This window comes from Molossus molossus, unplaced genomic scaffold, assembly GCF_014108415.1.
Source record: "Molossus molossus isolate mMolMol1 unplaced genomic scaffold, mMolMol1.p scaffold_m16_p_16, whole genome shotgun sequence".
In the NCBI taxonomy this organism is placed as follows: Eukaryota; Metazoa; Chordata; class Mammalia; order Chiroptera; family Molossidae; genus Molossus; species Molossus molossus.
This window is the reverse complement of record NW_023425351.1, coordinates 16,129,522-16,155,143: the sequence shown is the minus strand read 5'-3', so window position 1 is coordinate 16,155,143 and position 25,622 is coordinate 16,129,522. Positions and strand designations below refer to the sequence as shown.

At 38.2% G+C, this 25,622-nt stretch overlaps 1 protein-coding gene across 2 annotated transcripts in view; it reads left to right on the top strand.

Moving 5' to 3' along the window:
* Nucleotides 1–25,622, top strand: part of NSMAF (neutral sphingomyelinase activation associated factor) — a 56,654-nt gene that overhangs the window by 11,061 nt on the left and 19,971 nt on the right. For both annotated transcript variants that reach the window (XM_036264389.1, XM_036264387.1), the window contains exons 2-12: nt 6,423–6,512; nt 8,901–8,979; nt 9,072–9,139; nt 9,224–9,260; nt 13,332–13,382; nt 16,065–16,136; nt 16,934–16,981; nt 17,086–17,138; nt 19,068–19,197; nt 21,491–21,562; nt 23,328–23,436. In XM_036264389.1, coding sequence (XP_036120282.1) covers nt 6,423–6,512; nt 8,901–8,979; nt 9,072–9,139; nt 9,224–9,260; nt 13,332–13,382; nt 16,065–16,136; nt 16,934–16,981; nt 17,086–17,138; nt 19,068–19,197; nt 21,491–21,562; nt 23,328–23,436 — 809 coding nt within the window. The remainder of the gene's footprint in view (nt 1–6,422; nt 6,513–8,900; nt 8,980–9,071; nt 9,140–9,223; nt 9,261–13,331; nt 13,383–16,064; nt 16,137–16,933; nt 16,982–17,085; nt 17,139–19,067; nt 19,198–21,490; nt 21,563–23,327; nt 23,437–25,622) is intronic.

Here is a 25,622-nt window from a genome sequence, read left to right as displayed (position 1 = left end):
GCGACCTCAGAATCTGCAGTATCCCTAGATGGTTGTCCACACTTTCAAGTTTGAGAAGCAGTGTCTAGACAACAGTAATTAACGATTTATTTTGATTTTTTTGTTTCGATTCCTTCAAACTGTACTTCCATCTCCATTCTGATAGTATAGTGAAGGCTCATGAAAACATTCTCCCAGGCTATTTCCTTGATGAGGAAATTGAAAGACTTTGAGAGCATAGGTGCTATTTTTGCCATTTGTTTTCACAGATAGTTGAGAGTTGAAAATGGAAACATGAATGTTGTCAGTGAAATTGTTTCTGATGTCTGATCCACCTTGGCCAGGAAGCAGCTGCATTCACACAGAGGAGAACGTAACTTCTAGAGTCTGGCCCAGTGATAGAGAGAGCTTTTATAAACTTCCAAACAAAGGGATCAGATGAAATAGTGAATTTGATTTTACTAGAGGACATCAGGCATGTGATGAAATACTAGTCCATGGGAGGAGGGGCCAGTAATTTACTTGGGAAAATAATTGGTTCATGGACTAGAAATAACATTTAGTCACTCAGATGGTGTTATGCAAATGTGTAGAACATGCATAATAAAATGAGTGGAATTTTATTACAAAAGAGAGGTAGTGTATGTTTTAGGTGTCACTGAAGCTTGTTAGGACTCAAGACTGGAATCCAGTGCTGAAAAGCTACAGACCTATTCAAAAGGAAAGACCTGTTAGGAGGGAGGCAGTGGGCTCTGGATGTCAAGAAGGTATGTCTGCTGGGGAACCATGAACCAGAGGGAGAAAAACACACACACCAGAGAACTTACTAGAAAGAGATAACATAATTGCGTTCATTTGTCACAGGCCTCCTAAGCGGGTGGAAAAAATGTCAGATGTGCCTGATGTAGACTGAAAGTAGGAAGTGTGATACAGAAATGACAGGAGACCTTACTGAGTCAGCTCCGTGAGCTGTCATTACAGTTCCGTAACTCCCCCTGTTGAAGTTTTAATTTATCTTAAGGCAGAGAATTTGAGAACTTTATGAAATTCTAAATATTGAAGAGAAATTAATTAACCAAGTAACAATGACAGAAACCTTCAGAAAAAGCAGTCATATCCAGTTACTTGTTGTTGAAGCCCAGGAGGATTAAGGAAGATTCTATCATACATAGAATCTAGATTTTTCTAAAGGCAGATATTGAAAATTTCAAGAAAGAAAAAAAAAGATCGGTATTATCACTGGAATAGTTCTGGAAAGGCTATCGACCTAGGAAGTTTGTGAAACTTATCAAAAGTATAATTCAGAACATCTAATCCAAATGGTGTTTGGTGAAGATTTAGAAAAAATCAGACAAGCAAAGAAACATGGAATGGTTGTATAGGTACTGTTTCTTTCAGCTTACAGTTTGTTTACATAATACACAAACCAAGAAGGACAGCAAACAAGGACAGATTAAGAGATGTTACAGACTTACACCCTTAGCATCAAGAAAATTACTGAGGAAAAAAAAAGAAAGAAACTTAATGAATGGTGGCTTTAAGAAACTACAGATTAAAACAATTTTTAAAGTCTCCTAGAGTTGTGTTTAAAACTTGGCTCCTGCCCTGGCCGGTTTGGCTCAGCGGTTAGAGCGTCGGCCTGCGGTCCTGAGAGACCCGGGTTCAGTTCCGCTAAGGGCACGTACCTCGGTTGCAGTTTGTCCCCGGCCCTGGTTGGTTGTGCGGGTGGCAGCCACTCGATGTGTCCCTTTCACATCGATGTTTCTCTCTCTTGCTCTCTGTTCCTCTCTCTCCCTCCCACTCTACCTGAACAAAAAATGGAAAAATGTCCTCGGGTGAGGAAAAAAAAACTTGGCTCCTGCCTAGGACCCAGCCTGGTAGTGTAAACTTGATTGAGGACAGAGAAAGTGGCTTCTATTTTGTATCTGTTAATGATAAAGATAAACTTTCATAAGATGGGTGAAGATGCCCAAGGCACCCATGCGCTTGTGTCTCCTGGCATCAACTCCTGGGAGAGTTGGAATTTAGAACCCCAGAATTGTTTCAGTGATCTAGGAACTTTGGAAAGTGCAGAAAGAACATATATACATAATAAGTAGGTTTAATGCTAGTTCTAGATCACATTGTTCATAAACCACTAGAAGAGGAAGTTGTTACCACTCCCCAGCATGAATTCACTTTGACGTCTTCTCATGCTAATCTAATCTCTTTTGCAGAGTTCTAACTGGTTGCTCAGGAAAATGCAGTAGACTTAGTTCATCTGAATTTGGGCAGAGAATAAGATTTGTTGTTGTGATGTCTTAAGGGCAGATTTAAGAAAGGAGGAATTAATGTTAATGTAGTTAGGTGGAATAATATTTGTTTGAATGACTATTTCAGAGGTTTCTGTCACATGTATGACTGGGGGAATGTTTCTAATGGTGGGTCACAGGATTGTGTTCTTACCCTTATTTGTTCAACATTTTTCTCTAATTTCCTCCTAGTTTCGGAAGCCATTTTAAGAAGCTTACAAAAACTGCCCAGTTTAGTTAAACTGACTCTCTAGGTGGTGGGGGCACTGCCGTCTAGCTTAATCTAAAGATTGTGTTGGGATATTCAGAGTAGAAATGGCAAATACACAAGGCTGGTGCCCTTTCCTGTGCCCTGAACACATCACGGAGGCATCGTGGCACTGTCTCCCATTGAGCCCATGTCACGATCCTCCTCAACACAGTGGAGCCTGTTCCACATCTCCAATCTAAAAAAATGACGGCTAACAAAATCTTCTGGATCCATAATGCTATTCACTAGCAGAGTGTCGAATAATTGCCAAGTGGCCATGAATACAAGGTTGCTCTGAGAGCTACCTGAAACGAACTTATTTTATGTTGTTAAGTGTTGAACACTGTGCTTTAAATTTAGGTGACATGCGGATGGGACAGCACCTTTTAGGGAAGTTATGCTGAATTAGTAAATTTATCTACAGAGAATGCCACCATACCTCTGTAAAGATGGAATAAACTAAGGAATACCCAGGGTCAGGGCCAAGAGTCTCCTAAAGAAATAATTTATGGTCTGATATAATACTAATGAGTGAGATCACAAAATTATAAAAGGGATTATAATTTTTTAAAGCATGGAATCTTTTATGAATAGAATGTAGTTTGAAAGTTATTGTTCAAAATAGCATGAATCTTTATTGTAATTTTTACCTATAAAAATTTTAAAACAGGTATAACTGAACACTTCAGTAAAAAGAAAAAATAAACTCAAAAAGTTTCTTAATCCTTTAATTTTGTATATGATTTGGTTTTATTCCTTCACCATGTGTTTTACATTTCTTAGAAAATATGTATATTGATAAATTAAGGAGGATATAACTCATTTACCAAAATAATGAGTCTAGTTCTACAATCGTTCATATAATTAAAATTTTATTGTGGTAAAAAGAACATATAGCCCTGGCCAGTTTTGCTCAGTGGTTAGAGCGTCAGCCCATGGACCCGAGAGTCCTGGGGTTTGGTTCCCGCTAAGAGCATGACCTCCGTTGCAGTTTGTCCCTGGCCCCGGTTGGGGTTGTGTGGGTGGCAACCACTCAATGTCTCTCTCTCTCTCTCACATTGATGTTTCTCTCTCTCTCTTCCTCCCTCTGTCCCTCCAGCTCTATATAAAAATAAATGCAACAATGTCCTCAGGTGAGGATAAAAAAAAGAGAATATATAATAAAGATTTACCATTTTAACCATTTTAAGTGTATAGTACAATAGTGTTAACTATGTTCATACTGTTGTGCAACAGATGTCTAGAACTTTTTCATCTTACAAAACCAAAACTCTGTACTTATGAACAACTCCCCTATTTTCCCTACCCCCAGCTCCTGGCAACCACCCTTTTATTTTCCCTTAGAGTTTGACTACTGTAAATAACTTCACATAAATGGATTAATGTAGTATTTGTCTTTTTGTGACTGGTTTTACCTACCATAATGCCGTCAAGGTTCATCTGTGTTGTAGCATAGGACAGGATTTCCTTCTTTTTAAGGCTGAATAATAGTTCATGGTATGTATATAACACATTTTCTTTGTCTGTTCATCTGTTGATAGACAGTTAGGTTGTGGTAATATTGCAATGAACATGTATATGCAAATAATCTATTAGAAATCCTGTTTTCATTTCTTTTGGGTGTGTACCCAAAATCGGGACTGATAGATCATATAGTAGTTCTATTTTAATTTTTTGAGGAACCTCTATACTGTTTTCCATAGCAGCTACAACATTTTACAATCCCAACAATGCGCAAGGGTTCTAATTTACCAACATCTTTATTAACATTTGTTATTTTCTGGGTTATTTTTTAAATAGTGTGTGAGGTGATAGCTCATTGTAGTTTTGATTTTCATTTTCCAAATGATTAGTGATGTTGAACATCTTTTCATACACTTTTTGGACATGTGGTTATCTTTGGAGAAGTGGCTACTTAAGTCCCCTTTCCATTGTTTAAGTTTGCATTGTGTTGTTAAGTTCTGTATATACTCTGGGTATTAACTCCTTATCAGATATATGGTTTGCAAATATATTCTCCATTTTTGTTGGTTGTCTTCTCATTCTGTGTATTGTTTGTTTGTTTTTTGCTGCATAGGAGTTTTTAAGTCTGATGTAGTCACATTTGTCTATTTTTGTTTTTGTTGCCTGTGCTATTGGTATAATATTCAAGAATCAATGCCAAATCCAATGTTATGAAGCTTTCTCCCTGTGTGTGCTTCTGGGAGTTTTATGATTTCAGGTCTTATATTTAGGTCTCTAATCCATTTGAGTTAATTTTTGTATATGGTGTAAAGTAACAGTCCAACTTCATTCTTTTGCATGTGGATATCCAGATTTCCAGCACCATTTGTTGAAGAAACTATCCTTTCCCCATTGTATGGCCTTGGAACTCTTCTTGAAGATCACTTGATTATATATGTTAGGGTTTATTTCTGAGCTCTTTATTCTATTCCATTGGTTTGTATGTCTGTCTTTATGCCAGTACTGCACTTCTTTGAAACTGTAGCCTTGTAATATGTTGTAAAATCAGGAGCTATGAGGCTTCTAGCTTTGTTTTTCTTTCTCAATTGTTTTGGTGTTTTGATTCCATATAAATTTTAGGGTTTAAAATTTTTTTTCCACAATAAATGCTATTGAGATTTTGATATGGGATTGCATTAAATCTATAGATTGCTTTGGGTAGTATGAACATTTTAACAATATCCAGGGTTGGATTATATTTTAATAATTATATGAAAGAGCTGGTTGCCTGTGAAGGCTACTTGTATTTCAAAGCAATAAAATTATGCCATTGTCTTATTGAAGAATACTTATTTATTTTTACCCTCTCTCTAAGAGAAGAGTGGGAAGATCAGGAGGGAGAAGGAAGGGTTGCATAGCTCCAGCCCAAGCAAAGAGTTTCAAGGCATTAAGATACAAACTAAAAATAAGGGTCAAGGTAATTAGTAACTATCTCTCTGATGGAGGAAGATATTTAGATTAATATGCAGATTAAACATATGTTTATTTCTGCCCCCTCTATAAACACCACTAAAAAGGGAACAGAAATAAACATGTTTAATCATACACCAGAATTTCAAGACCATCTCAGGTCCCACACTTTTTATTAAGCTTTTCCCCATAACTCTAGATGCTGTTGATACTTCCTGCTTCTTACCATAAAACAAACAAAACACTTGTGTGCAGTTCTTTGTCATAGTTTTTTTTCTGTGGCCATACAACTAAATTCATTCCTTCCTTCCTTCCTTCCTTCCTTCCTTCCTTCCTTCCTTCCTTCCTTCCTTCCTTCCTCCCTCCCTCCCTCCCTCCCTCCCTCCCTCCCTCCCCCCCTAGCGGGAACCAAACCTGGGACTCTGTGGTCCGCAGGCCGATGCTCAACCGCTGAGCCAAACTGGCCAGGGCAACACTTAAAACTTTAAAAAGAACTATTTTTCAATCCCATTCAGTTTAGTTTACTTATTTATTAAACACCATTTTGTACAAAGCATTAGATTGATTATTTCAGGGGATATTGTAGGAGTAGCAAGATGAACTCAACTACCCATGAGTTCACACTGGAGGGATTATTTGTGGTGGGGAAGGGGCAATGGGAAAACAGGATTACAACTCCACAGGTGGGAACACTCCAAGTTTTTTCATGCAAGAATAACTTTTATGTCATGAAATTTTGGGTTTTTCTAAAGAAATAATAAATCTGCCTGGTAAAAAAAAAAAATTATTTATTTATTTATTTTTGGCATAGCCAGCTGGTCTGTGTTTTCTCCTCCCCATTGGAGAGGAGTGCCTGGCACATCATATGCACCTAACAAACATTTGTTGATTTAATGAATCGAAACGTACTTTGGGAATGGATGCTTTAAATATTCTTTGTTATACTTAAAAAAAATAAACATGAGGTCTCCCCCCCCCCCCAAATTTAGATTTTCCTTGCTCCTGCTCAACTTGGAGGAATACTACTTTGAACAGCATACGGCTCATCATATCCAGCATAAGGGTAGTCAGAATGAAAGGTAAGGAGCATTTTTGGGTTTCTATGCACTAGCAAACTTTTCTGTATGATCATGTAGATTTTTTCTTTCTTTTGTATTGGGAAGGTATTGAGAAAAGGGGGATTTATAACTTGCTGTCATAATTCAGATATTTTCCAAAGCTAAGAATCAGTGTGTACTAATTCCTTCAAGGTTATGAGTATCTCAAATCAGCTGGCTAGGACTCTGATTCATTCCATCACCGTTTTCTTGCATCCCTTTTGTACTTATACTCTCAGTTATTTGGATTATAAAGTAATGATCATCAAACACAGAGTGGTATGAAAATCAGTACTTTCAATTTGAACTGGAAGCAAAATTTTCTCTATTTTAATGACTACTTATTACTAGAAAAAAACAGATTCTGTTTCTTTGGTCATACCTTTTGAAAGCTATGTACAAAAGTATACAATGAAGTTTTTTATTTAAAATGCCAGCTTGGAACTAACTAAAATGAAAGTTGTTTCAGAAAAAATGTTTCTGCTAATGATTTCCTTTTGGGACGTCACTTAACAACTGTTAGCCACTTCTTCCATCATGCTTTAACCTTTAAACACTTGCATTGTCAGTGTTCTTCAGGGTTTGTCCTGAAAGGACCAAGGCCATGTAGTATTTGTTTAAATACAAACAGAAGTAAAACTGACTTAGCTTTTTGTTTGGTATCTTAGGACAAATCTTTCCTTAGTGTTCAATCAAATAAAACACTTATTATTCTTTGAAAGTAGCACCTTGCTTTCTCACCTCTGGAATTTTGCTCATATTCTTTTCTCTAATTTCGTATCTTTTTTTCTCCCAACACTCCTGTGTCCTATATTAATGGCTTGCTTAAAATTAAATACATTTGTTTATTATTAAAATACAAATATAAGCTAGTAAACTGAAACCTGAGTTATCATTAGGGTGAAATAGTACGACCCCATGGAAGTGTATTTGATAATATCTAGCATAATTGCATGTGCAATAACCTATTGATCTAGCAATGCTACTTCTAGAAAACATTCTCAAATATATGCTGGAAAATATAGAAATGAACATATGTAATTTTTTGGTTATATTTTTTAAATTAAAATTTTTTGCCCGGCCAGTGTGCTCAATGGATTGAGTGTCATCCCATGGACTGAGAGGTCCCAGTTCCATTCCTGGTCAGGGCATATGTCCAGGTTGCCAAATCCAAGAGTCCCCTTCTCAGGACTTCCTTGACTCTTTCTCAGAGCATGTGACAGAGCCGATGGCTCTTCACTGAAGCAGTTTTCTGCTTGGCTGTCCAGCCACCTGATGTTTCTCTCTTTCCCTTCCTCTCTCTCTAAAAAAAAAAAAAATTACAGAACAAGAATGTTAACAGTTGCATAAGCTAGGTAATAGATACTTGCGAGTTTTTTATTCTCTTAGTATATGTTAAGAAATGTCCATAAAAATACTTTTCTTAAGTTATTGTAGGTAATTTAGGATGTTAAAAAAGTAAATGCAGTTAATAGCATAGAAAAAAATGATGTAAAATCAACAATGTAAAAATTCCTTTGAGGAAGAAGAATTGCAAACTAAGTCATGAACCTTCAGCATGATGAGTCCTCTCATCCATTCAATACATATATACTGAGCGCTGAAGGTAGAAAGCTAAATAAATATGCTTGTCCACAGGAGAACAGGGAGTTTTACTCTGGTGATGGCAGAATGAAGGGGGGCGGTACTCAGGCTATAAGACTATATTTCTCAATGTGATTTGGTTTTTTTTGTTTAGATACTATAAGTTTCCAACCAATAGATTATTTAAACTATATAGAGATGCAGAAACAAATTCAAGAAGTGTAATTAAAAACTCAAATCTAACATTTGAATTGATAGTCTTTAAAACTGCTTATTGTGGAACAAAAATTTTCCTGAATTCCTACATACCCCTAAATCACCGTTAAAAGCATTTTACATGCTAAATTCAAACTCTGCTTATTTGTCCATTACGATAAGGAGGAAAAATATCTTATATAACCAATTTAGAATTTAGTATTGCCCCCTGAATAGTTCTTATAGATATTAGAAATTAAAAATAAAAAGGATTTACTAGAGACAGGGTAGGAAAGTGTTTCTTAAGGATCAGTTTTTTGATCCTTGTTTCCTTTCTTAGCTGTGAATTCCAAATGAAGTGATGTAAATAAAGTACATGGGACAGTGCTCACCAAATGAAACCATACTGCAATATGTGTAGATTTTATTAACCTCTAGGAGATGAGGAAGGTTATTTTACCCTTCTCTTTAATTCTGTTGTTGATCTTTTATTAGTTGATACTTTAGCCATCTACTTTTTTGTTAAAATGTATCCTTTTGTGACTTTTGTTAATGTTCATTAATAATCCTCCTTTGTACTTTGATCTCTAGGCGAATCAGAGGCTCCTTAAAAATATGTTCAAAATCAGTTATCTTTGAACCAGATGCAATATCCCAGCCGATCATTAAGGTAAATGCATTGTAGCAATAGAGCCATTCCTGTTTTTTTTTTGTATATTTTACCTTTGCTTATTTTTATATTTCTCTCTTTATTTTATCCAGATTCCTTTGCGAGATTGTATAAAAATAGGAAAACATGGAGAAAATGGAGCCAATAGACATTTCGCAAAGTATGTCACTGTCACTAACTGTTTGATGTTACTTCTACCAAAAAAAATTATATATATGTTGAATAACTTTTATCTGCATTTTAGGGCAAAATCAGGGGAGATTTCACTCATTTTCAGTCAGGTAAGAGTTACATAGTAAATATTTTGCCCTAACCTGAATGAAATGTGTATGTGTATGTGTGTGTATTTAAGCATGATTAAATTATTTGTAGGAATAATGGAAGGTCATTGCAATAGATGTTTAAATGCCTTTAAACAATTTGATCATTGAGAAATACATTTTTTTTAAAGTGTGATCCCTGAGATCCTTGATGTTTATTAAGTATGTGATACCTGCAGGCTTGTGGTTCTGTCTTCCGGAGCCCTGGCCGGTTTGACGGTTGAGATAAAAGGACTGCAGTTCCCCCGGTGGCCTCCTAGTCATTTAGAAGGTGGAGGCCAGCAGCACACCACATAAATAATCTCAGCTTGACTCACGATGACAACCAAGGCAGCGACTCAGGATGTGTAGCCTTGTATAATTATGACGCGTGGGGTCATGACTTTTTATTTATTCCCAGTACTGCGCTTAATACTGACAATACAGAAATAAAGTAAAAATATGGTTTTTCTCCTGTCATATACTTAATTTGTCTGTAGATTTTTGAAAAATTATAAATAAGAAAGGAGTAGAGACCATCTACCACTTTCTTTTGGCTCTGGACTTCACCTCCATAATTTTTAAAATGAAACGGGTTAGAGGAGATCAGCGTTGCCTCAACTGTCAACTAGAGCCCTAGTTCTTTGAAGTGTTCAAAGAAAAAGCTTTCTGTGATCAGGTAACTGTAGGAAAATGTGGGAGACAAAGATACACAGATTTCTTTACTCTAGGACTCAACTCAAAGCTTTAACACACAGAAGTGCATTGTGAGTCACCGAGGCTCATGGTTAGGAGCAGGGAGGGCTCCCAGTGGTTTTCGGGTTGTCGAACCCTTTGATCGTGGAACACTTCTTAATGTATACTGAAGACGGAGTGATGAAAGCTGGGATTTTCTGGATCTACATCCATGATCCAGTAATTTTAAGGAAGAAAACATTTCATAGGCTATCTTCGACTTTATACTGTTTTACCTGGCACGTATGGAAAAGTTTCAGCCACCTTGTTACTTTCGGGAGCACCACTGTTGATGATTCTGGTCTGCCCCTCTGCTCCCCTTGCTTCTACAGTGTCACCTGTACTCTAGAAAGTCTGCATCTAGAAAGGAAGAAGTACTTTATCAGTTGGAAGTGAGGTTTCCATTAGAAAAATATACATTTTGGTAAAATTTTAATAACTTTGGGCTTAGACATAAAGCCCCTAAATCCCCCCCCCCATTTTATTATTATTTTTATATGTGTATATATATATATTTTTATTATTATTAATTTATTTTTGTTATAGATACTTCTCTTTTCTCCCACAGCCCCACCTATTTTTAATAGTTTGTAGAAGAGGTCTTATATCAAGCAAACTCAAAACCGCTTAAATGCAAGGGGTAACTAGATACAAGCTGCTCTTTCAATTATTGTTTTAATTTTCCTGGATTAAGTACACAACCAAGAAATACAACTTTTATGTTTTTTTTTATTATTTAGTAGGTCACAATGTTTCAAAACCATAGTAGTCTTTTCTTATCTTCGGGGGATACATCCCAAGACCGCCAGTGGGTGCCTGAAACAGCAGATAGTGCCAAGCCCTCCACATACCTACTTTCCCTATGCATCATGCATTTCACATAAAGGAAGCTCTGTGCCACTTCTCCTTGGCATATCTGAATGGCCAGCATCATTACGCTTGTGCTTTGGGGCCATCAGCAAGTTAAATAAAGGTGACTTAGCACAAGCACTGGGACACCGCCGCAGTCTTCTGACAACCAAGGCAGCTACTGACTGGGGGTGGGCAGTCTGTTCGGTGTGGATACGCTGGACAAAGGATAATTCACGTCTGGGTGGTTTGGAGCAGGAGAGCATGAGATTTCATCATGCTTGTGAAACAGCACACAATTTAAATTTATGGATTGTTAATTTTCCATTTAATATTTTCAGTCCAAGGTCGACCGAAGGTAACCGGAACCGTGGAAAGCAAAGCCATGGATGGGGGTGGGGGGGGTTACTGTATGTTAGGTTAGGCTTTAGAGAGTTTTTCTTCCAAATTGTCTTTTACTGGTAGAATAAAGAAGGGGTATGTGTGTGTGTGTGTAAATAATAATTTTGATTCATGCATTTGATAAGTATTATACTCAAGGTTTTAGAGATACAGGGAAGAACAAAATGTTTGAAGTCTTTCCCCTTTGGAATTTACTTCTAAGTGGGGAAAAGAGACAAGAAGCAGATATCTTCTGTAATGCCAGGTAGTGATAAATGTCATGAAGAAAGTGAAAACAGGACAAAAGGATAGAATACAGTGAAGGGCACTTGTGCTACTCCAGACAGAACAGTCAGGGATGCCTCCCCGAGGGTCCCACTGGAAGGCGCCGTTGGGAAGGCAGAGGGAGTGAGCAGTGTGCTTACCATGAGAACCGGTGTTTGGAGGCAGAGAGTGGCAGGGGGAGGGCCTGAGACAGGAGTGTCCTGTCAGGTGGGAGGCACCGCGCAGGTGAGGGTGGCTGGGCCTCGGTTAGAGCAGTGGCAGAGACCAGTCAGAGAGGGCCTTGCAGGCCACCCGGAGTAGGGACAAAACAGAGGAGAAGCCACTAGAGAGCTGACAGAGGAGTGTTCTGACGTGTGTGTATTTGTAGATCTCTCTGGAGGCCTTTTAGGGTGTTCAGAAACCTGGTGTTTTAGATCAGAATGATAACGGTAGAAGGGCGAGGGGTGGTGGGTGTCTGGATGTATTCTGAAGAAAAACCTGACAGATGTGCTGATGGACCTGTTGCAAGGGAAAGGAAACAGTCCAGAGTGACTGCAGCTAGGTGGATAGTAGTGCCCTGTACTGTTAGAAAGAAGCAGGCTTTGTTTACACTGTGACCTCAGAGAAGTTTGGCGGGCATTCTGAAGCACTTGCCTGGGCCTCACACAAGCAGAGGCTACACAAATAAACTGGGGTGAGCAGTTTCCAGACACGCTGCTAAGCCTGGATGAGGTTTCCCCGAGACTGAGTGTGGAGAGCCGCCCGAGGAGTCCCTGCCGCTCGGTAACTTTAGGGGTTGGGAAGAGAGCAGGGTTGGGAGGGAGGCAGTAGGAGCAGCTGGTGAGGTCAGGAAGAACCAGGAGCAGGTGGGGGGAGCAAGGGGAAAACTGCTTCCGGGAAGAGCCATCAGCTCTGTCACATGCTCTGAGAAAGAGCCGAGGAAGCCCTGAGAAGGGGCTCTTGGGCTTGGTAGCATGGAGGTTTTGTGCATCTTTTATGCCCTTCTCAGGAGTGTTCTCAGTAACATGGTGTGGGGAAAAACTGGTCCTGGACCCAAGAAAGTAAAGTCAGCTTTTGCAAACAGTTTTGCCACAAAAAGGAACAGAGAAATGGCCAAAGAAGGATGTGAGACCATGGAGAGTTGTTTTTTTTTTGTTTGTTTTTTACTGTGCTTTGTTTCAAATGGGAGAGGGTACAGTGTATAATTATGGGACCAAAGTTTTTGAATAGCTGGTGTGTGGGGGTAGGTCCAAGTTCTGTGACTGGTCGCTGAGAGTCCGGGCAGACCCTCCATCACAGCAGGAGAGGCAGGCAAAGAGGTGTAAGTGTGGGCGATGGTTGGCTCTGGCAGGTGGCGTTGCTTGTCTGACGCAGGTACTGGTGTACAGTGTAAGGACAGGTGGCCCGTGCGTGTAAGAACACTGTGTGACCAGATCATCTCTAGGGAAGAGCAGATCACTTGTGTTAATGAATGTATTTCATGCCACAGTGATTTGTTTTACCCATTTTTCAGAAAACTGGCACTTAGATTAGCTTCCTTCACCTGTCTATTTGGTTACTTGGTATAAATGATGGCATTCATAAATCATCTTAGATATTTTATTTATCTAGTAATGGGTGATGCCCTGTTGCCTTGACGCATCACTTTGTAATTTTATATTTGTCATTTTAACATCAGAATCTTAAAACTTTACTAATATTAATGTAAGTGGTTTTGGAAAGTGGAGATTATGTCACTGATTTAAATTTAATTCATAACTGAATTTATAGTAACTTATTACTATGAAAATTTTTTTTTTACAAATATTGATTTGTTTTTCTCAGGTATATTTCATTAAAGAACACAACATTGTTGCACCATATAAAATAGAAAGAGTAAGTAAGGCTTTTCATTATTCCCATAAATTAATATAGTGCTTTTAAACAATAAGATTTTGTGACTCTATTAACATCTTTAATCAAATATAATATTAATGGGTATTTAAAATCTTGTTACCTAGCAGTTATTACAAAATTACCCCAGGGAATCACAGACTTTAGTCCAAGAGGTTTAAATTAATATTTTTGTTTAAAAAATGTATTTAATAGGCAAAAAAGCTTAAATTATTAGAATTAAAATTGAAATCAGAACATACATCATTCATAAGATTACTTACTGGATATTGTTGAGAATTTTTTTGAGATGTATTGGTTATAAAATACCCTTATTTGAGAGCTTAATAATAATTTATAAATTCTCTTAATTGGGTAGAAGCTATGAGTAGACTTGAATATAATATCTGGTTTTCTGGAAGTTTTTAAGAAAGCATAGACATTACATTTAACTATTCTTTGTTTTATTTAATTCCTTATGCTTCAACTTAATGTATAGTAAAGGGACAGTTCTACCAAAAGATCATTTTTACAGGACCTAGAGACAGGGCTAGTGCTCCTCACAGTGTCACCTCTGTGAGTCAGGAAGAGTCAGCCCCTCTGGGGAAACAGTCTCACAGGCTGATCTTCGTCCCAGCTGGGCCGGCCGGCAGCCTCTCTGCCAGCAGCGTGCGGAGCACACGCACAGCACGCAGTGGCCTTGCGTTCATGTACAAGAAATAGTTGCATGTGCCAGTTAGTCCAAAACGATAAATACTGAGATTTAGTTACTCCCAGATGGTGCTGTTGGCATTTTGGGCAGGATGGTTCTTTATTGTGTGGGGTCGTCCCTCATATTACAGCCTGTCCCCCCCCCACTAATTGCCCTTATACACTGTTTCCCTGTTGTGTGTAGCACCAACACGCCCCCAACTGAGAACGCTGCCTGGGGTGCTCTCCCTCCAAAGGCTCTTCTGACCGCCACCTGAAGTGCAAAGCTGCACTTGGTCTGTTGAAAGTTATGTAAAAGGAAATGAGTGAGGTTGTCTGAAGTAAAGGAAAGGTCTGTTGTTACAATGTGAATTAGAAAATCAGCCCTGGCCAGTTTGGCTCAGCGGTTAGAGCGTCGGCCTGTGGTCCAGAGAGACCTGGGTTTGGTTCCCGCTAAGGGCATGTACCTCGGTTGCAGTTTGTCTTCGGCCCTGGTTGGTCATGTGGGAGGCAGCCACTCGATGTGTCCCTTTCATGTCGATGTTTCTCTCTTTCTGTCTCTCCCTCCCACTCTATCTGAACAAAAAAATGGAAAAATGTCCTTGGGTGAGAATTAAAAAAAAAAAGAAAATCAGATGATTCTCAGATTACAAAAGGAGGTGAGATAGTGGTGGTCAGTGATCATGATGAGAGATGTCAGGTTACCAGACCCTCCATCCTCACATGGAGACACTTCAACATTCATACAGGACCAGGTCTCTTTGTGAGAAATTCGAAACCAATTAAGAACCTACTGCACCCTGGGTTAATATGAAATCAGCCTCATTGAAGCTAGTAGGAAAATTTGTAACCTTCCCTGAGCATAGTGTCACATGATTGGGAAGAAACTCCGAGCTCCCAGATTCTCCTTGGGGAGGGAACGACAACCCAGGACCATAACCATATGTCCACTGTTCTGACTTGGGGCCGCTGCCTGTATCACTTACCTTAGAGCATCTACAGAACCCAGCCTTCTCTAGAAAGCAAGGAAGCACTGGGCATCATGCTGCTGCTGCAGAGGACTGACACAGCAGACAGAGGCCGGTGCAGCCAAGCCAATGCCCTCGAGGGAGAGCAAAGAGGAGAGCATGTGACATACAAAATTAACCACCACAACATACATGTACCCAGCCTCAATATATGCACCTAAACATATGAAGCAAACATTGATAGAACTGGGGGGAGAATTGATGGCAGCACAGTAATAGAAGGAGACTTCATGCCCCACTTCAATAATGGATAGAACATCCCAACAGAGATTAATGAAAAAAACAGAGGACTTGAACAACTGTAGAGACCAAATGAGCCTAATGGACACATAGAGAACATTCTTCCCAACAATAGCAGAATATGTATTCTTCTTCAGTACACATGAAATATTCTTCAGGGTTGATTACATGTTAGGTCACAAAACAAATTTCACTGAATTTAAAATTAAAATCATACCAAGTATCTTTTGCAACCACAATGAAATAAAACTAGAAATCCATAGCAGAAGGCAAATTCACAAATGTGTGGACATTAACACTCTTGACCAACCAGTGAGTCAAAGAAGAAATGAAAGAGAAATTTAAAACTATCACTAGATAAAAACACAATAGACCAAAACTGAAAAGATGCAGCAAAAGCAGTACTAAGAGGGAAGTTTATAGTGACAAGTACCTACGTTAAAAAAGAAGGAAGAGCTCAGATTTTAAAACCTAACTTTACACCTCAAGGAACTAAAAAATGAGTAGCAAACTAAGCACAACGTTAGCAGAAGCAAGGACATATAAATACAGCAGTAACGTCAAAGGCTCTGCTCCCTGGAGCTCTCATTCTGGGCTGCGTGAGGGAGGGCACACCAGGTGGATGCGTGAGCGGCGTTCAGCCAGGGATCTGCAAATGCTCTTCAAGTAATATGTTTTGACATGCTTCGTCTCTTCTTCTGTTTTTATTCTTTTCTGTTTTTGCTAGGGCACAATGGAATATGCCTTTGAATTGGATGTTTCAGGGAAAGTGGAAGATGTTGTGGAGACATTGCTGCAGGTAAGCAAGCCAGTGCCTTACTCGGGCGTTTACTGGGCAGGGATCCGACCAAAACAAACAAAGGGAGAAACTTTAAAAAAATTATATTTATATATCTTACTGAAACTCTTTTATAAATATGAATTAGAATTATTTAATTATATTGAATTTGAAAACTGTATACCAATGGAACCTCGGTTCTTGAACTTAATTTGTTCCAGAAGGCTGTTTGAAAACTGAACCGTTTTTCCTAGTAGATACAATGTAAACTGAATCAATCCATTCCAGAACTGCAAATGATTCCCTGTTTTAACCTTTCCTATATACAGTACATGACTAATGTACTGTTTAATCTATAAATAAACCCTTTAAAAACAAAAAGGACATGAACTATAAATGAAAAGCTAACAAAAAGGAAATGAAATGTATAGTAGAAAATGAAAATTTAATAATAAGCAGCAACAAAAGCAAAAATATATATATGTATATTCACAGCATAGTTTCCTGAGATGTTAACATGAGGTTTCATGGTCAACTGATTCATACTTACACATTCTCTCCTTTGTCCTGAGACACGTCTGAATGATCATACATGTATCAGCATGAAAGGGTTGTTGGGTTGAGAAGCAAACTGTTCAAGTTGGGAGACATTTGAGAACCTAGGTTTGACTATATTAGGAAGAAGCCATATATATCTCAGAAGCTATCTTAACTGTTTCTAAGTAACAGAATGATTGCTGTTTCTCATTGCTTCTAAGAACATATCTTCATATCATCTGAGAGAAAAAATAAATTCATGTATATTTATAATATTGTAGCTTCACAGAGCATCCTGCCTTGACAAACTAGGGGACCAAACTGCTATGGTAAGAGTTTCTAAAGATCTGTATCTTTATTATGAATTAACTTGTATTGATTTTTATTTATAAATACTTATATCCATACTTTTTAAATGGTTCTGTTTTAATAGATAACAGCTATTTTGCAGTCGCGTTTGGCTAGAACATCATTTGACAAAAACAGGTAAGTTTTTGATGATTTTGTTTACTGGTTATAAAAGCAGGGGGCGGGCCAGGGAGAGGGATGAGATAAACCAATGAACTTATATGCAAGTGTGCGTAACCAATGGACGTAGACAGCAGTGCTGCGGCGAGGGAGGGGAGGGAGGGCAGGGAGGATCGGGAGGATGGTGTCTAGTTGGGGAGAAAGGAGAAACATCTGATGCATTATTATTTTCATGTATAGTTGGAATTGCTTTGCTAATATTTTGTAAAGAATTTTTGCATCTGTGTTCATGAGAGATACTGCTCTATAAGTCTACATGTATTTGTCAGGTTTTGCTATTGCCAATATTATTAACCTTTTCAAAACACCAACTTTTTTTGTTTTAATTTTTTATAAAATTGATTTCTAGTCTTATGCTTAGTTCCTTCTGCTTTTGGGGCTTTGACACTTTTGTATCTCTGCTCTCCAGTCCTGATCTAGCTTCCTGCTTCTCTAAAGAAGCTCTTCGCCCTTCAGCCCCGAGCCCCTGCTATGAGCCGTTGCCCCTCCTCCTGCCACTCAGATGCTGGCATTTAGATTTCTTCGCATCTTCCTCTTTCTAATGTTTTTTGTTTTGTTTTGTTTTATCCTACCCGAGGACATTTTTGCATGGAACAAGAGGGAGAGAGAGAGGAAGAGAGAGAGAAAGAAACATCGATGTGAGAGAGACACATCGACTGGTTGCCACCCACACGACCCCAACCCGGGCCGGAAACAAACTGCAATCTAGGCACATGTCCTTAGCGGGAACCGAACCCGGATCTCTCTGGACCGTGGGCCACTGCTCTAACCGCTGAGCCAAACCGGCCGGGGCTGCTGTTGTTTTTAAAATAATGAGGATTGTAGCATATCTGGCTGGTTTTTGTTATTAGGGTGAGAGCTATGAGGTCTTCTTCTGACTGGAAGTGGAAGTCTGTCCCTGTATCCTTTTTTGTCTTGTTACTTACAAGAGAGATTTTTTTAACCCAATTATTTAATTAAGTAATTGCCTGAAAATATTGTTTATTTGGTTGTTTTCTCTCTAAATTCTTTTTAATTAGTAAAACAAGACAATGAACTTTTTTTTTACTGTTTAAATAATTTACAAAGGGGTCGTAGAAAAATCATCTCCAATTGGTTTTATTGCAGTAAATTCTCAAAAGAATATACAGTTGACACTTGAACAATGTGGGAGTTAGGTTACAACCTACCGCATAGTAAAAACCCTCGTGTAACTTTTGACTCTCCCAAAACTTAACTACTAATAGTTATTGTTGACCAAAAGCCTTACTAATAATATAAACAGTTGATTAACACATATTTTGTATGTTATATGTACTATATACTATAGTCTTACAATAAAGTAAATATTATTAAGAAAATCGTAAGGAAGAGAAAATTTTTTCACAGTATTTATTGAAAAGAATCCTCACATAAGTGGATCCTCACAGTTCAAACTGTGTTGTTCATGGGTCCACTGTACTTTGGAACTGACATTCAAGTAATTGTCATTGTGTGTTCATGGCCTTATGAGGTGTAGTGCGAGATAAATGCTGCCTGTGCAGAACCGGCCTGTGTGACTGCAGTGGGCCGTCATGGCACAGAAATGGAACAGTTCGTTTAAGAAGTTCCTATGTCGATTTATTTTAGGAGGACTGAGTGATTTGGCTTTATTTACTTGTCCATCTTCCCCTCTGCACTGTGTCCTCGTCTGTGTTTTTAAAAATTGTAGTTTCATTACACCACTTAAAAGAATGTCAGTTTTATTTAAGTGACCAATTTATATTACCGTTTATTTGGTATTAAATTAGTGTTTAGACAGATTTTATGTGAAGTCACACTGTAACTCTCTTAGATAAAGTTAAACCTAGAAAGTAGAGCAATTTCTGATTTTTTTTTTTTTTTTTTGCTTTTGCTGAAAATAATCAGATTCCAAAGTGTTTCTGAAAGGCTGCACATGGAATGCAAAGCAGAAATGGTGACCCCACTGGTGACAAATCCTGGACACGTGTGCATCACTGACACCAACCTGTATTTTCAACCTCTCAATGGGTACCCGGTAAGTGAAAGCTACAGGGTCAGATGGAGAGCTCCTTTAGCACTTTTTCCTGTGCACCTGACTTCACCATCAAGTATCAACGTAAGAAACATTCAGACCTGTGAAAGAATTTTTATGAGTTTATTTGAGCCAAAACTGTCGACAGCTGTCAGGAAGTAAAATCTCAACGGATTGAGAAAATTCTCCAGAGAATGGCAGTTTTGTATTTTATTTTATATGTTACATTCAAAAGAGGAGATGCAAGTGAGTTACATGAAATCCATTGGTAATAGATTAGGGAAGTGGGGGGAAGCAGAGCAGGGAAACCTCTGGGATTGGATGAAGAGTAACATGATAGACACATACATCTTTTACATTGGTGGGTACAGAATAGCTAACAGTCAACAGTTAGTTAAATAACAAGGAGGGGACTTGTGGTCTCTGGAATGGTGTCTCTGCTTTGAGGGGTCCAGAAAAAGGAAAATTACTTTGACACTTTAAAGATATGTTATCATAGATGCAAAAAGGCAGTAGACAGGCTCAGTTAAGGTAAAGGATGACCTTTGTCAAGGAAGATGCTGGCTGAGACATGACTACCTGTTCTCACATTTGGGTGAGGATCAAAATGACCTCCCCGGCTCCCTCCATCATCTGTGTCTTTAATAGGCTCCCTATGTAATCCCACGGAATCTGAGTATGAACTCTTCAGGTCTGTTTTCATTTCGGGGTCACTTGCTCTCGGTATGGTGAAAAGAATCCCTGCTCTCATGACCTCCAATTTTAGTAAAAGGTCATGAGAGTTTTATACCTTTCTACTCGGAGGCACTTCTGGAAGAGACAAATGAAATATATTAAGATTAAGAAGAAATTTGCCCAGGCAGTGTGGCTCCGTGGATTGAGCGTCGTCTCATGGACTGGTTCGATTCCTGGTCAGGGCACATGTCTGGATTTCTGGCTCAATCCCCAGTAGGGGGTGTGCAGGAGGCAACTGATTAATGTTTCTCTCTCACATCGATGTTTCTGTCTCTTCCTTACTCTCTCTCTAAAAACAAACAAAAAAACCCACTTTTTAAAAAAAAGAAGAAAGAAATTAATGTTCTCTGTATATCTGCTTATATGTATGCCTGTGGGTATTTCTTTTTATCTCTTATTACCAATGAAGTCAGTAGATCTGAATCCTTTCCAAAGCAGCAGCTTGAAGTGGTCCTCACCCAGCCAGAACAGAGGTGCGTGCAGAGGCACTGGTAGTGGGCAGCTGCCGCGCTCCGACCCTGGCGCTGGACCAGTCTTCTCCTTCACAGTGACAGACCGGCCAAGCCAGTGACTACACTGATCTTGCATAGTTGGTTGCTTTGTCTAGATCTGGCCCCTTTTGGGTGCTGCTCATTAAAGGAACAGAAATCCTAGCACACTCTGATGATGACATTGGACCAATTGGCAGGGGAGCGTAAAGAACAGCAGAAGTGTTTTCTGCCATAGAATGTTATACCCTGGAAATGATCCAGGCTGGTCAGTGATTATAGGTCACTTAAACTTCTAATACTTTTGTTAAGTGAAAGTTGCTATAATAATGCTCTCCACCAGGTGGTGGGGCACGCTCACCAAACCCTCCAATGCAGTACACATTGCAGATGGCATTCTCTAGCGGTGTAATGAATGAATTGGCTTAACCACCTACTGTTACTGTAGCTTGGAGTCAGAAACGTTTGGAAAAATATGTAGGTGCCAACGCTCCAGGATCCATAGTATAAGCATTGATCCCTCCCACTCAGAAAGAGGAAAATGAACGTGTCACCTTTTAACCAACCCTATTGCCTTTTCTACCATCATTCCTCTCTTACTAGTATTGTAAAGTTTTAGGGAAGTAAAAAAATTGCCCTCCTCATAAAAGAAAGATACTATAGTTGTTTGTATATTATATATAGTTTTTAAGGAGATAAAAGACAAGATTCTAAAAAAAAAAATGAATCAGTACTAAGCAAACCATCACTCAATAAAAGAATAGCAAAATTCCTGAGAAGTTATCTATACCAATCCTTTGGTATTTCATAACATGCAACAACCTTGCAATAACCTGAAAGATGAATGCATTGTTATATTTTTGGTACCAAATGGAGGTAAGGAGACTTGTCCAAGGTTATAAAGCAAAAAAGAACAGACTAGAATGTAAAATCAGATATGCCTGTAAGATATCCCTTCCCGGTTGTTCACTTTGTAAGGCATCAGGAAGGCAAGCTTTGGTCATTTTTTTCTGCTCTCTGATACTAAAGACCTCTCATTGTTGACATTTGAGATTGTCTTTTTACCTTTACAGAAACCTGTGGTCCAGATAACACTCCACGACGTCCGCCGCATTTACAAAAGGAGGCACGGCCTCATGCCTTTGGTGAGTGCCAGTGTGAGGTGCACGATTGTCCTAGTCTTAACCAGTCGTTTATTAACTTATAAACTCCTGTGACATGTCTGGAAGGTGTAACTATGTTGTATTGTGAGCAAGTGCACTCTGAGTCCTGCTGCTCTTTCTTTTGGATAAGCTAGAAATTTGTAAAGGAGTAACTCCTTTCTCTGCATAACAGGGCTGCTGTGAAATGTTTTTGGCTCCAAGAGCAAGAGGGGTGGGGTGGGCTGACTTGAGTTTTTCACTCCTGTGTTCTCAGAGTTCCTGGGTTTATGCAGGGATAATTTATGCATAACAATCCAGTGCGACTTGCCACCATCTGTTCATAGCAGCTAGTACAAAATTAACTCTTCAGTGGAACTGTAGTATCTTCAGTTAGCTTATAGTAATTCAGCCTTCAGCCCGGTGAGATAAATGAATAAAATAACCAATTCATTCATATGGGCAGTTCTTCCTACCATTCCCCTAAATAAGCATATGTCCACACTTATATTAGTCTTACATGCTGACCTCAGAAACCAATCCTCACATAAGGTGTGATTCCAAGGTGTTTTAATTTAATAACAATATAAATAAATTCGTTCTCCTTTGAAGATTAACCAATAACCTGGTAGCATTACAAAAGCACCTTAGAATTTTAAGCACCTCATTTTTGTTTCATATTTGTCAAATTTACCGGTTTTCCTACCTATTTCACTTTAAAGGCTACTCTTCATTTCTAGTGCTAACAGAGGATTGTGGAAACATACTATTAAAAATCTCCTCCTTTGGACATAGAGATACAGTCAGAAAAGAAACTGACATTGTGTCTTCTGTGTACTGGGAAATTTATGTACAGTATTTTGTTATAACAAATCCTGTGAGGTAGATGATATCCTATTTTATAAGAAAATTGAGATTCGAAGAGTTAATTTTCTTTTTTCCTTATCTAGTAAATGGTGAAAGCCTGTATTTGAACCAAGGACAAGTCCACTTTCATAATTTCTTTGTCTATTCCTGCCCTGTCTTGGCTTTACCAACACAACATTCACAAAGCTCGTAGTTTTCTTATGAATAACTACAAGTCGCCCTGGCCTGTGTGGATCAGTTAGTTGAGTGTTGTCCTGTGTACCAAGAGGTCCCAGTTTGATTCCAGATCAGGGCACATACCTGGGTTTCAGGTTCTATCCCCAGTAGGGGGCGTGCAGGAAGCAGCCAATCAATCGATAGTTCTCTCTCACTGATGTTTCTCTCTCTCTCCCTCTCCCTTCCTCTCTCTCTAAAATCAATAAAAACATATTTCTAAAATAATAACTGCAAATTATTAGTTAAATTGTTATTTAGTTATCAATTTCTTAGATTGACATAATCATTTAATTATAAAAGAGAGTTAAACATTTGTATTTGAAGAAGATTTGTAAAGACACTTGTCAGCCAATTCTGAATTTTAAAATACTATGTTCACAAAAGCTATTATCAATAAAAATATTCAACACCAAAGGGGATTTTACAGAATTTAAAGACACAAGTCTTGTTCTCAGGAAATTTATATATATAAATGTGTGTGTGTGTATATATATATATATATATATATATATATATATATATGTATATGCATTGCTGAATCAAATTTAAAGCTGGAGAATAAGAATACAACATGTATAAGTAAAAAATGTAGATGTTTAATTGGAAAGTTTTGGTAATTGAACAGTTTATATTGCAACTGCAAGATTAATAAAATGCTATTTGTTTTATTTTCTTTCTGAATTTATAGGGCTTGGAAGTGTTTTGCACAGAAGATGATCTGTGTTCTGACATCTACTTAAAGTTCTATGACCCACAGGACAGAGATGACCTCTATTTTTACATTGCCACATATCTAGGTTGGTACTCATCATATCTCTTCATATGGAGGTAGTTTAGTTCCTAAGTAACTGGGAGAAAAAATGCTTTATCTAGAATCTCCTCTCTGTGGTTCTACTTATTTCTTCTCATTAGTAACTATAGTTTGCAAGATGTCATTTCAAAAACTAATAGAAATAGCCCTGGCCATTTTTGCTCAGTGGTTAGAGTGTCAGCCCACAGACCAATGAGTTGCAGGTTCGATTCCAGTCAAGGGCACATACCTCAGTTGTGGTTCGTCCCCAGCGCTGGGCATCGTCATGCGGGAGACAGTCACTCGATGTGTCCCTCTCACATCGATTTTTCTCTCTCTCTCCCTCTTTTTCCCTCCCTCCCATTTCATCTGGAGATAAATAGAAAAATATCCTTGGGTAAAGATTAAAAAAATAAAAATAAAAACTAATAGAAATATAAATGAATTTTGGTAATAGCTCACTACAGTTGTGCATTTTTAAAAATGTTTTTATTGATTTTTAGAGAGAGAGGAAGAAAGAGGGAGAGGGAGAAACATTTGTCAGCAGCCTTCTGCACACCCCACACTGGAGATTGAGCCCACAACCTGGGCATGTGCCCTGGCAGGAATCAAACCGGCACCTCTTGGTGCATGGGTTGATGTTCAACCACTGAGCCACACCATTTGGGCACAATTGTGCATTTTAAAAACTCTTGATAAATATATTTAAAGTTTTTTTGTGTATTTTAACAACTTAACAAGTTGAATGGATTATAAAGGCTCCACTTAATTATTTTTATGTCCAGTAATGTCTTACATTAGTTTATAAAAACCAAGATTTAGTTTCTAATGTGAGACAGTGAGTTATCCAGTCATGTGTTTGTGATTGTTAATTGTGATCCTAATCACAAAGCTGGATAACAACACAGAAGGAACACATGAGCCTCTAGGCCCAGTGTAGGACCCATGGGACTGAAGTTACTTTTAATGAATTTTTCCTCAGTTTCATGGAAAGTGTGAATTTTCCTCTTTGTTAGAAGGAACACCTGTATTTTTATTTTCATGCATAAATATATTAATTTGCATGGCTGAATGTAATTATTCTTGTTTACAAAGTTGCTAGATGACTAGAATAGAATGATTTTTAAAAATATATGTTGGGGTTTTATTAATACCATCTTAATTTTGTTTGCTCTTCTCGTGTACAGTGAAGCCCTTTCTGAGATCTATAGTGAAGTACTCCCTTAGGAATGAAATTTTCCCTCAAGAAGGAATAGTTTATTTTCAATAATAATAAATCTTATTTTACTGTAGGCTTAGAGTTTGTTTTCTTCTCACATTAAGCTGTTCGGTTTAACTTGATACATAAGTAGGCGTAGCTTTGGTGCAAGTTTCCTGTTGCCTCCTGATTTAATTGTTTTCATTTTATTTTTCTAACTATAATAAGGTTATAACAAAAAACTCAACTTCCATGATGAGTTGTACAATCTTAAGTCAAAAACTTGCCATAACCTAAAAAGTCTGTCTTCTATAAAGCAGTTCATTTTCTCGGCGTTTATTTCTAACATTGTTCAGACTTTCTCTGAGGTGTTCTGAGAACTGAAAATGAGGAGAGTAAGTTTTTTTGTTTTTTGTTTTTTGTTTTTTATCTTCACCCGAGGACATTTTTTGATATTTTGTTCAGATAGAGTGGGAGGGAGAGAGAGAGAGAGAGAAACATCGACGTGAAAGGGACACATCGAGTGGCTGCCACCCGCACGACCCAACCAGGGCTGGGGACAAACTGCAACCAAGGTACGTGCCCTTAGCGGGAACCGAACCCGGGTCTCTCTGGACCTCAGGCGGAGGCTCTAACCGCTGAGCCAAACCGGCCAGGTCGAGAGTAAGTTTTTTTTGTTTTGTTTTTTTAAACCCTTTCCTAGTATCTGATTAGAGAAGAAACTTGGTAAAAGTAAATAAGAATAAATGTTGAATCAATAAATGAGTTAGGTAAGTTGCTTGATGCAACCAGTAAAAAGTTTAAAAGAATTTTTTTTAACAAAATACATCAGTTGACTTATTTTATACTCTCTGAAAGGAAAGCTGTCATTGGTGCCACATAATCTGTGGTTCCAGTTTCCTAAGGTATTTCTGGGGGTGATCGTTCTGGTTCTGGTTTGTAAAATTATATCTTCCTGTCGAATACCTTTTTTCTCCATTAACAATTTTCTTGTT